Consider the following 15233-nt stretch of genomic DNA (forward strand, 5'->3'; position numbering starts at 1 on the left):
GCCGACGATCGACAACCTACGAGTCGGGAGGAGGGAGAGAGGATCGAAGAGCACAAGGAAGCCTGGGAGAGCCTTAGAGAGAAAAAACCTCAAAACCCTAGAAGAGAGAGATAGAGAGAAATTATTTTTCTAAAAAAAATGAGCTCCATTCTATTTATAGGCAAGCTGGCTCGCACGAAACCGTTGACGATTTTCCTGAAACTGTCAACGGTTTGGTCATTTACCAAACCAAATTCTTCTTCAAAAACCTCTCGGTAGTTGAAACCGTTGACGATTTTTTTGAGCTTTCTGAAACCGTCGACGGTTTGGTACTGTGCCAAATCGATTTCCTATTTTCTTTTCTTTTCTATTTTATTTTCCTTTTTCCTTTTATTTTATTGGTTTGGGTTCCTACAAGAATGTCTAATAAGATCTCTAAACGAGGGGATCTTATTAGATAAACCTCCCTCAAAACTGATGTAGGTAAGATCTGAAATATCTTTTTGTTAAATAATTGGGATGCACACACACAAAATTAAGTAAAATCATCAAAATATAAGCAAATGAATCTTAAAAAGCATTACCAAATTTTTCCAAAATTTTGAAGAAATCTTTGAAAAATTTTCAACATTTTTCTAAAATTTTCTGGGATTTTTAAAGAGATTTCCTCATTTTTTGGTATTTTTTATTTTTCCATTTTTTTTTAATTTGAGCCAAAATGACTCAAATATGTTTTCTTGATTTTTAAAATATTTTTCATGATTTTTTTTATTTTTTTATTTTTCCTAATTTTTAAAAATTAAAATCAATTAAATATTAAAAATAAAATAAATAAATACAAACTAGCGGTTTGGGAAAAACAGACTGGTTCAACCAGTCTGAATCGGGTTCAATCGGTTAGGTTTAGTGGGCTTTGAGTTGTGAGGCTAAGTCTATTAGGTTAACTAACATGGTTAAGTGGTCAATGGACCCAAGTATAACTTAGACCTCGGGCTTGGGCTTTTCAATGGGTCATGGGTTATGGGTCAACGGGTTGGATTCATATATGGATCATATTCGAGTTAGCAGATTGGATTCAAATCCTAACCTTTATAGTACTACATCTAGAATATGAAAATTTCAAATTTGTATAAATTAAAAGCAAAATTAAACAAAAAAAATTAAAACAGAAAATCAACCTTAATGTTTAACTCCTCTGATCTTCAGATCCAATATTAGTTCTTTAACCGAATCTTCTTCGATCCTAGTCTTTTGCTTTGTTATTCCTCGAGCTTCCGACTCCTGCTACTTCTCTAAGTTTCTAAATACTCACCCTAAAATTCTTTCAGGTCTTCTTGAATACTTTCTGTAAATTCTCACTTTAACAATTCAGACTCTTAGCACACTATGAATAATCTCTGAATCAAAACTCTTGATTTTCTTCACAATTGTCCGTGTTTGATGTGTGAATGTGTGTTTGTGTGAATCTATCTGTTAGAAGCCTCTATTTATAAGCTTGAAATTAGAATTAATTTGAATTGAATTTGCTTGACCAATCAATTTTTGATTGCTCAATCAAAATTTAAAATAAATTATCAATTTGATCAAATTCAATTTAAATTAACCTGCCAATTATCCTTTATTTTTTATTTTACACACTTCACACATGTTTCATTTGCTGATTCTTCTCTCCTTTGTAGGTTTGAAGACTGAAGATTGCTGCAAACCTTTTTTTATTTCTGTATTTCCCTTTTTTTTTTGTATTTTTTTCATGAAAAAATAAAAAATGCTATTCAATTTTTTTATTTTTATTTATTTTGTTATATAAGCCCCGACAAGTGGGTGTCGACACCGATTTCGTTCTATAATATCTGCACACGTCACGTCCCATCTATTTATAGTAAGAATGAACACTCACAACCATGCTGTTTCCAATTGCTTCAATCCCACAACTCTCTCTCTCTCTCTCTCTCTCCACATGCATTCTATGTCGTGGTCCTCATGGATGACGGTGGTCGCAATCTGTGCAAGCCTGATAGCAAAGTGCAAAACGACGTGGTTTTCCTCAAAGTACGCAGATAGAATAGCGTATCTGCCGGGCCAGCCGCCGGTGAGTTTCCAGCAATACGGCGGCTACATCGGGGTAGATGACAGAGATAGCAGGGCTCTGTTTTACTACTTTGTGGAAGCAGAAACCGACCCATCTTCTAAGCCTCTCGTTCTCTGGTTCATTGGAGGTCTTTAAAAAAAAACAATAAGAAGAAATGAAGATCTGATTAATATTCTTTAAAAAAAAAAAATTAATAACGAATTTATGGGTGACTGGGTGTACGTGTGTATAGGGCCGGGTTGCTCATCTCTTGGAGCCGGAGCTTTCATGGAGCATGGCCCTTTCAAACCATCATCTGAATCCCCTTATTATCCCAGTTTGTATAGAAATCCCTTCAGTTGGAATACAGGTGCTCTCCATCCTTAAATTCTCTTTCTTCTTGCTCTTCTTCTATTCCACCCTTCCTGAGTATTTTTGCTTCTTATTACTCTCTCTCTGTCTCTCTCAATTGATCTAAATATTTTTAATTTGAACTTCGGACCCAATCGTAAATTTTTTTTATTGCAGTAGCGAACATGTTATATGTAGAGTCGCCTGCTGGAGTTGGGTTCTCTTATTCTACTGATAAATCCTTCTATACTTCCGTGAATGATAGCATGACAGGTGTTTTTTTTTTTTTTTTTTTTTTTCAGTTTTTAATTACAATTTATGTCGAGCTAGTTCTGAGATTTTCCATGAAGTTTTACAGTAGAAATTTAAATTAAAAATTGGCACTGCATATATTCAAAGGCTTGTTTGGTTGATTCTGTTCTGTCATAAATTTATACGTACAAAATTGACAATTGGTCTGCATGCCTTTGATCATAATAAGCCCGGGACAATCTTGTCTTCCTCACTCGCTGGCTTCACAAATTTCCGGAGTATTGGGGTAGACCTTTATTCCTTACAGGAGAGAGCTACGCAGGTATACACACACAAATACAAACAGACCCTTAATATTTTTCTTTTTCTTTTTTCTTTCTTTGAATCCATTAGAGATCTATTGAATTTAGGTTACATAGTTGGAGGTAGTCTATTTTGGCCATTCTATAACCTTCCTCACTCCTTTCCCTAGTTTAAATTTGAAACTTCTAACATACAAATCCAAAGCTCTAGCTATCTTTGAGATTTTTCCCTTCAAGTGATTACCTCCTCTTATGTTGGGTGGATTTAGTAGAACTCTAATGAAATATAATTATGGAATGATTATTCAAGGATTCAAATATCTTATTTATGTATTTTACAGGTCATTATGTTCCACAACTCGCACAACTCATTTTAAATTGTCCATCATGGGATACGAAGTTCAATTTGAAGGGAATAGCTGTAAGTTCATAAAGAAACGTTATTATTTAAATTTTTACTATATATGTGTGTGTTTGTGGGTGTATACACACAATATTAATTAAATGAAATTGAAAAATGTTTAAATTTGCATATTTTTCAATATTGTTCCTAGAATATCCTTCTATGAATTTAAAATTAAAATAAATTTTAATGAATTAATAAATTAGTTAATTAATATTCTTAAAAAAACTATTCATAATTCTATAACTCTTCCTTTATTTTTTTAAAAAAATTTGGATAAAAGACATGTATTCTCTTGAACTTTGGCAAAATGTGGCGAAATTCCCTTATTTTATAGACTTATTGTGAGATTTGTTAGGTATTCCATATCCCATCGCCAATCTAGAAGCACACCAGATCTGAGTGCTGCAGCCATTTTTGATCTGTAGAAATTTCAAGATTAGGTGGCTATATTTTGTTGACGAGAGAAGAAAATTGTCTCCACCCCTTGTCCTATACATTTGAGCCTACATTTGTTGGAAATGCATCGATTGGATCAATAAGAATCAACCAATGAAATATCTACCAGGAGAGAAAAATAGAGAGAAAGTAGTTTCATATGTTTCTTCCTTTTTGTGAAACTACTTCTTGTAATTGTTGTTCTCAATTGATTAGTGGATTGTTGCATTGCAACCGTGGACGTAGGCAATATTAGTCAAACCATGTTAAAAATTTGGTGTCTCTTGTGTGTGTTTATTTTGGGCTGAGCTTTAAATCCCCTTCAAACTAGTATTAGAGCGTTATTAAGGGTTTTTCGGCAAGTTTTTCTAGCGAAAGAAGGAGTCTGTAGCTCTCGGTCAATTTTTTCGAGTTGCTCAAAACATAAAATTGGTTATACCATCACATAGCTCATGTAGAGATGATCACAATAGTGAAAACGCCATCAAAAATCGACTCCGAACGAAGTCACACGAGCCGCCGTAAGAACACAAATTAGTGCTCTATTTTCTTTAAATTTGCAAAACCTACAAAATTGAATTTGTTGTGAAGAAGAAGAGTGCCACATTAGCGTGGCACCCCCCACTTGCCACATCATCAATGCGGCCTCACTTGCCAAGTCACCATCGAGGCTCACTACAACATCATTAAAAAGGACCTTCTTGCCACGTCAGTACGGACCCCACTTGACATGTCGTTAGCAGGTCCCCTTTGCCACATCATTAGAGGGCCCCACTTCAACCACGTCAACAAACAGTGTTAAAATATTCCGTTAGCTAGGGGAATATTCCATTAAGTTGAACCAGACCGATCGAGATCTGTTTTTGGCCAAACCAAGCTAATTTTTAGCCAATTTTTCAAGGTTGGACTGGTTTTTAGCAAAGTCATACGTTCCGAATGCACTGGTGTTCTTAGATTTGTGAGATTTTGTCTCGAAATTTCTATAAATGTTAGATCTTTGAGAAGATCATGGAGGCTAATGTGAGCAAGATGATTTGCTCTTGAATGACACCAACTACCACAAATGGAAGGGAAAGATGAAAGATCTTATTTCTATAAAGAGATTACATTTACCTATTTTTGCCACTCAAAAACCGGAAGATAAGTTCAATGATGAGTGGGCATTCAAACATGAGCAGGTATGTGGTTTCATTAATTCGGCAATGGGTCGAAGATAATGTTTTAAATCATATTCAAAACAAAAATCATGCTAGGACCTTATGGATCAAGCTGGAAGCCTTGTATGCATCAAGGACTGGGAACAATAAATTGTTCTACTCAATTAAGTGATGCATCTCATGTACAAGGAAGGCAGTTCTATTTCTAATCACTTAAATGAATTGACCAAATGCTTTCAACAATTATCCGATGTCGGTGTCAAATTTGATGACGATATTTGGGCTTGTGGTTTTTGAATACTTTGCCCGACTCATGGGAAAATTTTTGTGTTTCTTTACCAATTCTTCTCTCGGTGGTGCTATGATGTGGGAGTCCGCAAGAAGTGCAGCTTTAAATGAAGAAATGAGGTGGCGAGCTCAAGTTGCCACCACATCACAACCTGAGGTTTTGATCTCAAAAAATAGGGAAAGAAGTAAAAGCAGAGGCCAAGAAAAAAACAATAGAGGCAAGAGTAATCCAAGTCTAGGTACAAGAATCTTGAGTGCCATTATTATGGCAAGAAGGGCTACATAAAAAAGAATTGTTATAAATGGAAAGCTGAGAACAAGACGAAAAGCACCAAGCAGGAAAGAAGAGACAACAATTGGCTGGATCTATTTGTTTAAACACTGACAACGAGACGAGCTTGATTCTTAAAGATGTTCGGCCTGTACAGGAGATTCAATTGTTCTTGATATCGGCTGGGAGGCTTGATGATGATGGGTACTATAGTACTTTTTGTATTGGCCAGTGGAAGCTCTCAAACTGAGCACTTATAGTTGCACGAGGGAGGAAGTCATCTAGCTTGTATGTAATACAATCTTCCATCTTTACCAACTCTGTGAACGCAGTTGATGTTTTTGGTTCTTCAAAGTTGTGGCACAAGCAGCTTAACCACATGTGTGAGAAGGGACTAGGTTGTCTAGTTAAGAAGAATTTGCTTCTAGAACTCAAAGCTACAAAGTTAAGCAAGTATGCTCATTGCCTTGCCGGGAAGCAAAAACGAGTTTTCTTCAAGAGTCATTCTCCTTCCAGGAAACCAGACAAACTTGAATTGGTGCATTCGGATGTATGTGGTCCTATGAAGGTATGAACAATTGGTGGTGCATCATATTTTGTTACTTTCATAGACGATTATTTCGGAAATTGTTGGTATATGCATTAAGATCCAAGGATCAGGTTCTTAACAAGTTTAAAGAGTTTCAAGCCTTTATTGAATGTCAAATAGGGAAGAAACTGGAATGTGTTCACACCGATAATAGTGGCGAGTATTGAAGACCATTCGATGCCAACAAGGAATTAGACATCAAATGACACCACCAAAGACTCCTCAGCTAAATGCTTTAGCAAAGAGGATGAGTATGACATTGATGGAGAGAGTTAGATGTTTGCTTTCTAAAGCTAAGTTGCCGAATTCTTTCTGGGGCGAGGCACTATACACAGTTGCCTATGATATTAACTTATCTAAATAGCTGCATTGAATACAGATGTTCTTGACAAAGTGTGGAATGGAAATGATGTTTCCTATGATCATTTGCGAGTGTTTGTGTGCAAGACTTTTGTACATGTGCCCAAAGATGAAAGGTCCAAGCTAGACGTCAAGACTAAACAATGCATTTTCATCGACTACGGGCAGGATGAGTTTGGATATAGACTGTATGATCATATTACTAAAAATATTGTTAGAAGTCGTGACATTGTATTTATAGAAGACCAAACCATTGAAGACATTGAAAACGTTGAGAAATCAGAAACTCGTAGTTCTAATATTTTGACTAATGTGAATTCAGTTATTGTTCCATAGTCAACAAGTGTAGAGGGCATCAATGTCCATAATGATGCGCCAGTTGATGTTCAAGATGATTAGGATGAGGGTGATCATGAAACTACTGAGGGCATGGATATCTCGCTAGAGGTTGATGATGTTCAATAAGAGGTTCCTACTGAAGAGCTAGCTTTTCCACTGGGGCAAGGTTTGAGAAACTGTTGACCCTCCATATGGTATTCACTAGAAGAGTATGTGCTCCTCATTAATGAGAGAGAACCTTCATGCTACATAGAGGAAGTTGAGAGTGAATAGAAATCAAAGTGGGTTGAAGCTACGGAGGATGAAATGAAATCCTTATAAGACAACCATACATTTGAGCTGGTGAAATTGCCTAAGGGTAGAAAAGCTTTGAAGAATCGGTGGGTTTATAGGGTAAAGTACGAGAGTGACACTTCACATCCACTATACAAAGCTAGACTTGTTGTCAAAGGTTGGGTCAAAAGAAAAGTGTAGATTTTGAGTAGATTTTCTCTCATGTGGTAAAAATGTCTTTGTTAGTTGTCCCAGCTTAGGAGTATATAGTCCAAAAGGGGGGGGAGGGGGTTCAGATCACTGTGTGTTTGTGCAGAGTTTCTCAGAAGATGACTTTGTCATCTTGCTACTCTATGTTGATGACATGCTTATTGTTGGACATAAATCTTCAAGGATTGGTCAGTTAGAAATGGAGTTGAACAAAGCATTTACTATGAAAGATTTGGGTCCTGCGAGACAGATTCTTAGAATTTCTATTATTCGCGACAAAAAGAGTAAGCGGTTATGGTTATCTCAAGAGAGGTACACTGAGAAGGTACTTCATTGATTTCGCATGGATAAAGCTAAAGTGGTTAGTACACCTCTTGCTACTCACTTTAAACTTAGTAAGAAATAATCTTCCTTGAGTGATGCTGACGAGGAGTATATGCAAAATGTTCCTTACATATCAACAATTGGTAGTCTTATGTATGCCATGGTGTGCACCAAGCCTGACATTGCATACGCATTTAGTACAGTGAGCCGTTTTATGTCCAATTCAGGAAAGAAGCATTGGAATGCCGTACAGTGGATAATAAGATATCTACGTGGTACTTCCAACTTAAGTTTTTTTTTTTGGCATTGGCAAGCCCGTGCTCAAAGGCTACATTGACTCAGATATGGCCGGTGATATTGACAAAAGGAAGTCTACTTCAGGTTACATGATTACCTTTGCAAGAAGAGCTGTGTATTGGCAATCTTGGTTGCAGATTTGTGTTGCCTTGTCTACGTTAGAGGCCGAGTTTATTGTTGTGACAGAGGCATGCAAAGAGATGTTGTGGATGAAGAAGTTCATAAGCGAACTTGGTTTAAAGCAAAAGAGGTGTGTTTTGTTTTGCGATAGTTAGAGTGTTGTACACCTTAGCAAGGATTCTACTTTTCACAGACGGTCGAAGCACATTGATGTTCGGTATCATTGGATACATAATGTTCTGGACTCAAAGTTATTAGAGTTTGAGAAGATTCATACTAATGACAGTGGTTTAGACATGATGACAAAAGTAATACCTTACAATAAGTTTAAACTTTGTAGGGAACTAGCCGGAATGAGTTCCTACTAGAAGTCCACTCATTTGAATGACATATTGCATTCTTTTCTAGTGGGTATGGAGGGGGAGAATTGTTAGGTATTCCATATCCCACTGCCAATCCAAAGGCACACTAGATTTGACTGTTGCAACCATTGTTGATTTGTAGAAATTTCAAGATTAGGTGGTTTGTATAATTTCAAGATTAGGTGGCTGTATAATTTCAAAATTAGGTGGCGGTATTTTGTTGACGGGAGAAGAAAATTGTCTCCTCCCCTTGTCCTATAAATTCTAGATTGTATTTGTTGGAAATGCATTGGTTAGATCAACAAGGATCAACCAATGAGATATCCATCGAGAGAGAAAAAAAGAGAGAAATTAGTTTCATTAGTTTCTTCCTTTTTGTGAGAGAAATTACTTCTTGCAATTGTTGTTCTCAATTGATTAGTGGATTGTTGCATTGCAACTGTGGACGTAGGCAATATTGACTGAACCACGTTAAAAGTTTGGTGTCTCTTGTGTGTGTTTATTTTGGGTTGAGCTTTAAATCCCCTTCAATTTGCCTTCAAGCATTACGCCAATAAATTACCAGGGGTGCGTCAATGTGCAAACGACTTTCACTCTCTCGAATTTGGTGCCACACCATAGTGTCCAAAGTGGCGCGATGGGGGCTAGAGTCCCCACATCATTAAAAAAAAAAAAAAATTTCAAATCTCTCTTGTGGTTTCAAAATTTGACATACCTTTCCTTAAGTTTGCTAAAAAGATGTAGACCGTCCTTAATATATGCTAAAAATACAAATCCAAGAGGGGTATAAGTGTCCCAAATGCTACGATTTTACAGCTTCTTGGGGGTAGAAGCCAAGACCTACCTTCGGCAAAGGGGGTCCTTATGTGTGTAAACTGTCTCAAATATCAAATTTTAGTGAAAATATTTAAACAAAAAATAATAAAAAATGTAAACTTTTCACATGAAGAAGTAAAAAGAAAATATAAAATGTAATAAATTAATTAAAAAAATTTTGGTTTTATAAATTATTATTATTTTTTTTAACAAATTTTTTTGAATCATACTAGAATAAATTTTATTTTTAAACATTATTTAATGTAAAAATAAAATAAAAAAACGCTAGAAGTAAAATTTTTACGTATTTTCTTTTGATATTATTTGTTTAAATAAAATTCCACAAAAATATCAATAAATTTTAACTAAATAAAACCCCATATTACATTTATTTGATATTGATTAACTAATAAAAATTTGTACTATTTTAAATAAATTCAATATTGATCCACTTTCACTATCATTTAAATTTTCTTCAAAACTGTATGTACAAATTCTGAGAAGGTCTTTCAATTTGGGATTATATTAATTATTAAGTATTGCAGCTGGGAAATCCTCTTCTGGAATTCAATACGGATTTCAATTCGGTGTCCTCGTTTCTGTGGGCTCATGGAGTGATATCAGATTCATCGTTGTCGCTTTTGTCATCGGTTTGCAACTACTCCCGGTACCAGCGAGAGTCCCAAATTCTGAGGCGCGTATCCACCTCCTGCGCCAAGGTGATGGCGCAGGTCACCGCAGAAATTGGCCCATTCATTGATGTCTACGGCATTCATCTCGATCGCTGCAAGTCACGGCGCGATCCCCAACTGGGCGCTCTCCATCACCCAATCCCTCTGCCTCGCCGCCCGGCCATGACCGCTTTTCCTCTTCCTCAATCTAATAATTACCAGGTTTGCCTACTCTGTTCTGCTCTTTCGTAAATTTTTGACTAATGCTATGGTTTACCGGCGAGCGGATGGTATTAGAGATGAGAGGAGGAGCTATAAGCTCATCCCCTGTCTTTGTGGTCTTGTGTTTGGAGCACTGTATTCAAATGTTAAATTTAGATTTGTGTAAATTTTGGTAGGCAGTGTAAAATTATATTAATCAGAGACTTCCGACTTGAATTTTTTAGTGTAAATTTAACATTCAAAATTCATGCTCTCAAATATTTTTTAATTTTTTGCTCATGTTGAATCATTAAAACTCGATTTCTATCAAAATGATGTTCATTTGTTTTTCTTAATTTCTGATAATAACTAGTTAATATTTCATTATTTCTCATTATTTTGTTGAATATTTTAAATCGCAGCCAAGACCAGAAGCAGTAGATGTGTGCATATTGAATAAAACAATCATGTATTTAACTAGAAAAGATGTACAAACAGCTCTCCACGCTCGTCTTGTTGGAATCAACAATTGGAATATATGTAGTAGGTACTATTCACTAACTCTACACCGTTGGCCTTGATGGGTCTTTTTTACTTTAGGTTAGATTTAGATATGCTAAATATAATTGGGTAAAATGTGAAATAGCTGTTATATATTGATATATAAAAGGGCAACTCGGCGCATAAAGCTCTCGTGTATCTAGGATTTGGGAAAGGGATTGCATTTTTTCAAAAGGGCATTTCCACGCCTTGAACTCGTGACCTTCAGGTCACACAGCGACAACCTTACCATTACGCCTAAGCTCTCCTTCTAAATAATGACCATGCTATTCAAGTACACTAAAGTTAGTAATATAGAATTAGAAAAACATAGGAATAGAGATGTCATATTAAAAGTTGAGATTGTTATTCATTGTCTATTTTTTATCTTTTTAGAATAATACCAGCTTTCCTATGCTTATTTTCTTTTGAATGACATTCATTTTGTTTTTCTTTTCAATTTGATCTACTAATATTTTTCTATGCAGCGATTACTCCATCCCCATTATATTTCATTTGCAAACAAAATACAATTACCTTATTTTTGGAGAGACCATACAAAGTTGTATTAAAAATTTTCTAAATCTACTCACATCCAAATTTAAGGTCTGTAATCCGTACTCCCAAATGCAGCATAATTAGTGTTATTTTCTTTTCCACTTTTTACATCAGCCCTATGTTTAAAGAGCTACTATATTTGGATTTGTATAAGATGTAATATAAACTGATACTGAAATTTAATCAAAGTCTACTCAAATTCAAATTCAAAATTTGAAATATTCCCAAATGCAGTGTAAGTATTTTTCAGTATCATTTATCTTGCTTATTTGATAACAGTGTTATGCATTACGACTTGAAAAACTTGGAGATACCTACAATTGGTGCTGTGGGCTCGCTCATTAAGTCGGGCATCCGGGTGTTGATTTTCAGGTAGTCTTGTTATATTTAATTAGTTCTTCTAATTTTTTTATGATATTGAAATAGATAAATTACGCCACAAGGCTTTGAAGTTCCAATAAATTGTATTTCACTACCTAAAATTTAATTATACTAGTTCGATCTTTAAGGTTTAAATTTCAGTAATGCTGAGATTCTTGAATAAGAACATAAACTAGCTTGAATATGATTTTGTAAGGATTAAATTGTTAGAATTTAGACTTTTTAATGCTTGGAAGAGTTTTTAGATTTGGATTTGTGTAGATTTGAAAAAGATGTAATACAAAATTGTATTGGATTTGATCCAAATCCACCCAAATCCAAACTTAATACTCGAAATTCATCCTCCTTAGGTTCTTTTTTAGGGAATGACAAAGCTACAAGAAATTTAGTGTAATGTATTCTATTGGATTTTAGATTTTGTTTAATCCATTATCATTTTCTATTAAGAATTTATTTTGATTGCCTAATATATAACAAACAAACAAAAAAAAAGATATTGGGTGATGGGTACTAACTTTATATGACTTCTAACTCATTTCATATAATTAATATATATGCAGTGGAGATGAAGATTCAGCTATCCCACTTCTTGGGACTCGGATGCTTGTGGAAAAATTGGCAAACGAATTAAAGCTAGAGACAACTGTACTGTATAGAAATTGGTTTGCTAATAATCAGGTCAGCTTGCTGATATATATTTCATCTGCTATAAATTAATTGATCAAGATACAATCTTAAGCAACCCTAACAATTAATTACTGTGCAGATGAAGTAATGACATGCACCCAACTAATCGTTCATTTCTTTTCCTTCCCTTTTAGGTTGCTGGATGGACTCAAGTTTATGCTAATATCCTATCCTTTGCTACTGTCAGAGAAGCCTCTCATGAACCTCCTCATTCGCAGCCAGAAAGATCACTACTGCTATTTAAAACATTTTTAGAAGGCAAACCACTACCTGATGAAGAGGCCATCGATGATGATAATATACACACATAAATATATTATGTGAACATTTACTCGTAAGCTACGGAGTTGTAACGACAATAAAGCTATAGTATAGTTGGCCCAAAAGGCTATTGTCAACTTCTAAAAGATAAAAAGAAAATAATTTTCTATCAAAAATCATTTGGTATCTCTATTTTCTTGGTTAGTATCTTGTCCCGCATTGGTTATTTAGGATAACTGGAAGCTCTTTCTATGTGAGAGTACTCTTTAAGGCCTTTAAACTAATGAGCACCACACTCTCCCATGCGCTATAAGTCGAGGCACAACTTGTTCATTCAGAGGAGCCTAGTTTAGAAACTTTTAACTGGGCATGATGCATAAAAGCACATTGTGCAAAAGGAGACCCCTCCCTCCCCCTTATGCAGAGGCCTAGTTCGAGCTTACTTATTTGGTTTTACTTATTAGCTTTTTGACTTTTTGCTAATTAATGTTATTAGCATTGAAATACTCTTAAAATCTGCAATCTTCATTTTTTATTTATAAGTTGACAACGGAGGCCCGAGGGTTTTAAACCCATGATTTATTTAGCTTGTTGGCTTTCCTTTTTCCTCTTTGCAAATTCTTTTGTTTGAGTTCAATCACTATTCTTTTCTTGTGACCGTTGTTCTTTTTCTAAGAGATACTTTCTCAGTAGTGCTAATTGTGCTACAACCATTGTTTCGTCCCTACAATCGTTGTTGCTTATATACACTTGATATGATATTGCTATTGTTTAGTCATCTTTTCCCCTTTGCCTGAGTTAACTGAGCCAATACTATTTCTGTAATAACCCGAGAAATTAATCAGGACTTCATCGACAAACACAAGGATTTCGTCGACGAAGGTTCATAAGGACCTTGTCGACGAGTACACGTCTCGTCGACGAGAAGATACCGAAAGGGGTTTTTGGCGGTCTGAAATTCGTCGATTAGGGATTTAGGTTCGTCGACAACTTCTTCAGGGACTCGTCGATGAGATGAGGTGTCTCGTCGACGAACCCAGGGCTATAAATAGCTAAAACCTGGATTTTTCATCAAAGATTGGCGCAAAATCCTCCCTCTCTCTCTCTAAACGTCACTCTCACATTCTCTCTTTGATTTTGGCTCTGTTTCTCGTCGAATCAATGATTTGAGGCCACTATGACGCTCTTGAGAAAGTTCTCTACAAGTCTGTCGGGGTGGATCGTTGGTAGGATTGGTTCGAGTTCCATCCCAATTTCAGGGTAAGACATTTTAGTTAAAATTTGTCTTTCCCATAGTTATATAAAGTATTGTACGTAGGAAAATAATGATATTTAATTTTGGGAGATGTTGTTTTCAGGGTGTTGAGTGGAGAACCCTACGGGAGTAGGACCAAGCACAGTAGGAGGATTTTGTAGAAATCATGTAAGGGAAATATGCTATGTTAGGAGTTTTTAATCATAATATCAGAGATTTTAGGTATACATATGTATGCCAGTTTATTATTCAGTTTTTACAAAATGAGAGTTTTTAACATATGTGTGGCCTGAGTAGTTATTTACTTGATATAGAATTTATACAGTTTTTCCAGCATATCATGTTGTACAGTATATACAGATATAAACAGATATTCACAAATATTTAATAGACAGATATAAATAGATTTTATTCACTTTAGTATATTGTAGTATTTTACAAAATGCCATGTTTTCCTAATGCCATAACACTCAGATTATACAGATAGATTATATAGTCAGATATACAGTTATAGCCTTAAAATGCTACATTTATGTTATTTAGATATTACAGTGTTTACAGTACAGAATTATAGTGTTATGGTTATTTTGAAAACATGATGAAAATAGTAAAGATAATTATAGAATATGTATTTATATGGTATCAAATCCCTGTGAAATATTACAAACAAATACAGTTATAGAGCATTGTATCGTTACTATTTACAGTATAGAGTGCAACCACATATCTCAGATAGTGTGTGAGTACCGTCAAACCATACTCGGAGTGGATGCAGCTCCCTAATTTTGGGTTGAGGGGGCCAGTTTGACGTGGTAGCAGTTCCAGTTACGTGCTTAGGAGATGATGTAGTTTGGCCGGACTAAGGTAGTGTAGAGTACAGTGACTTACTTGGTAGGCCAACCAGAGTTAAGTCTCGCCTACGGGCCGCACAATCTTGTCATGAGGGGTCAAATCATGACATATAGATTTTTAGGGAAAATTACAGTTATGTGTATATATATATATATATATATATATATATATATATATATATACAGTTTTACAACATTTGATAAATATAGTGTGATATTAGTAGTATGAAAAATAGAAAGTTCAGATGATACAAATATATTTTAAGTTACGATAAATGTAAGATATATTTTTACTGATTTACCAGCTTATACAGTTTCATATGTTATTATTGTAGTTATGCTACTTGGTTGCCACACACTAGTAATGACATATTACAAACAAATACAATTACAGAGCATGGGCCCAATAAGCCTCTCTCGAGGCTTGACGACTTGGAGGGTTACAATGAGGAATTTTGTGTTTGACAAGAGGCCTACTACTAGACATGGAGGAGAAAAAGCAAGAAATGAAGGGAAAATATAGGATCTTAAAGGTAGAGAATGAAATATTGCAGGAGCATGTATATGAGGAAGTCCAAGCTCGATTAAAGTTCCAATAGAGGGGTAGTGTATTGAAGAAGAGGATGAGG

General features: G+C 35.2%; 1 protein-coding gene across 1 annotated transcript; it reads left to right on the top strand.

Moving 5' to 3' along the window:
- The first annotated feature begins 1963 nt into the window (after positions 1–1963).
- LOC131167440 (serine carboxypeptidase-like 45) lies at positions 1964–12674 on the top strand. The gene is made up of 10 exons (XM_058126243.1): positions 1964–2195; positions 2301–2417; positions 2576–2671; positions 2880–2972; positions 3294–3373; positions 9745–10092; positions 10494–10618; positions 11449–11541; positions 12111–12228; positions 12372–12674. The coding sequence occupies exons 1-10, from the start codon at positions 1964–1966 to the stop codon at positions 12546–12548; spliced, it is 1479 nt and encodes a 492-aa protein (XP_057982226.1). The 3' UTR covers positions 12549–12674.
- Positions 12675–15233: the final 2559 nt, after the last annotated feature.

Source organism: Malania oleifera, chromosome 11 (genome assembly GCF_029873635.1).
Source record: "Malania oleifera isolate guangnan ecotype guangnan chromosome 11, ASM2987363v1, whole genome shotgun sequence".
NCBI classification, from domain to species: domain Eukaryota; kingdom Viridiplantae; phylum Streptophyta; class Magnoliopsida; order Santalales; family Ximeniaceae; genus Malania; species Malania oleifera.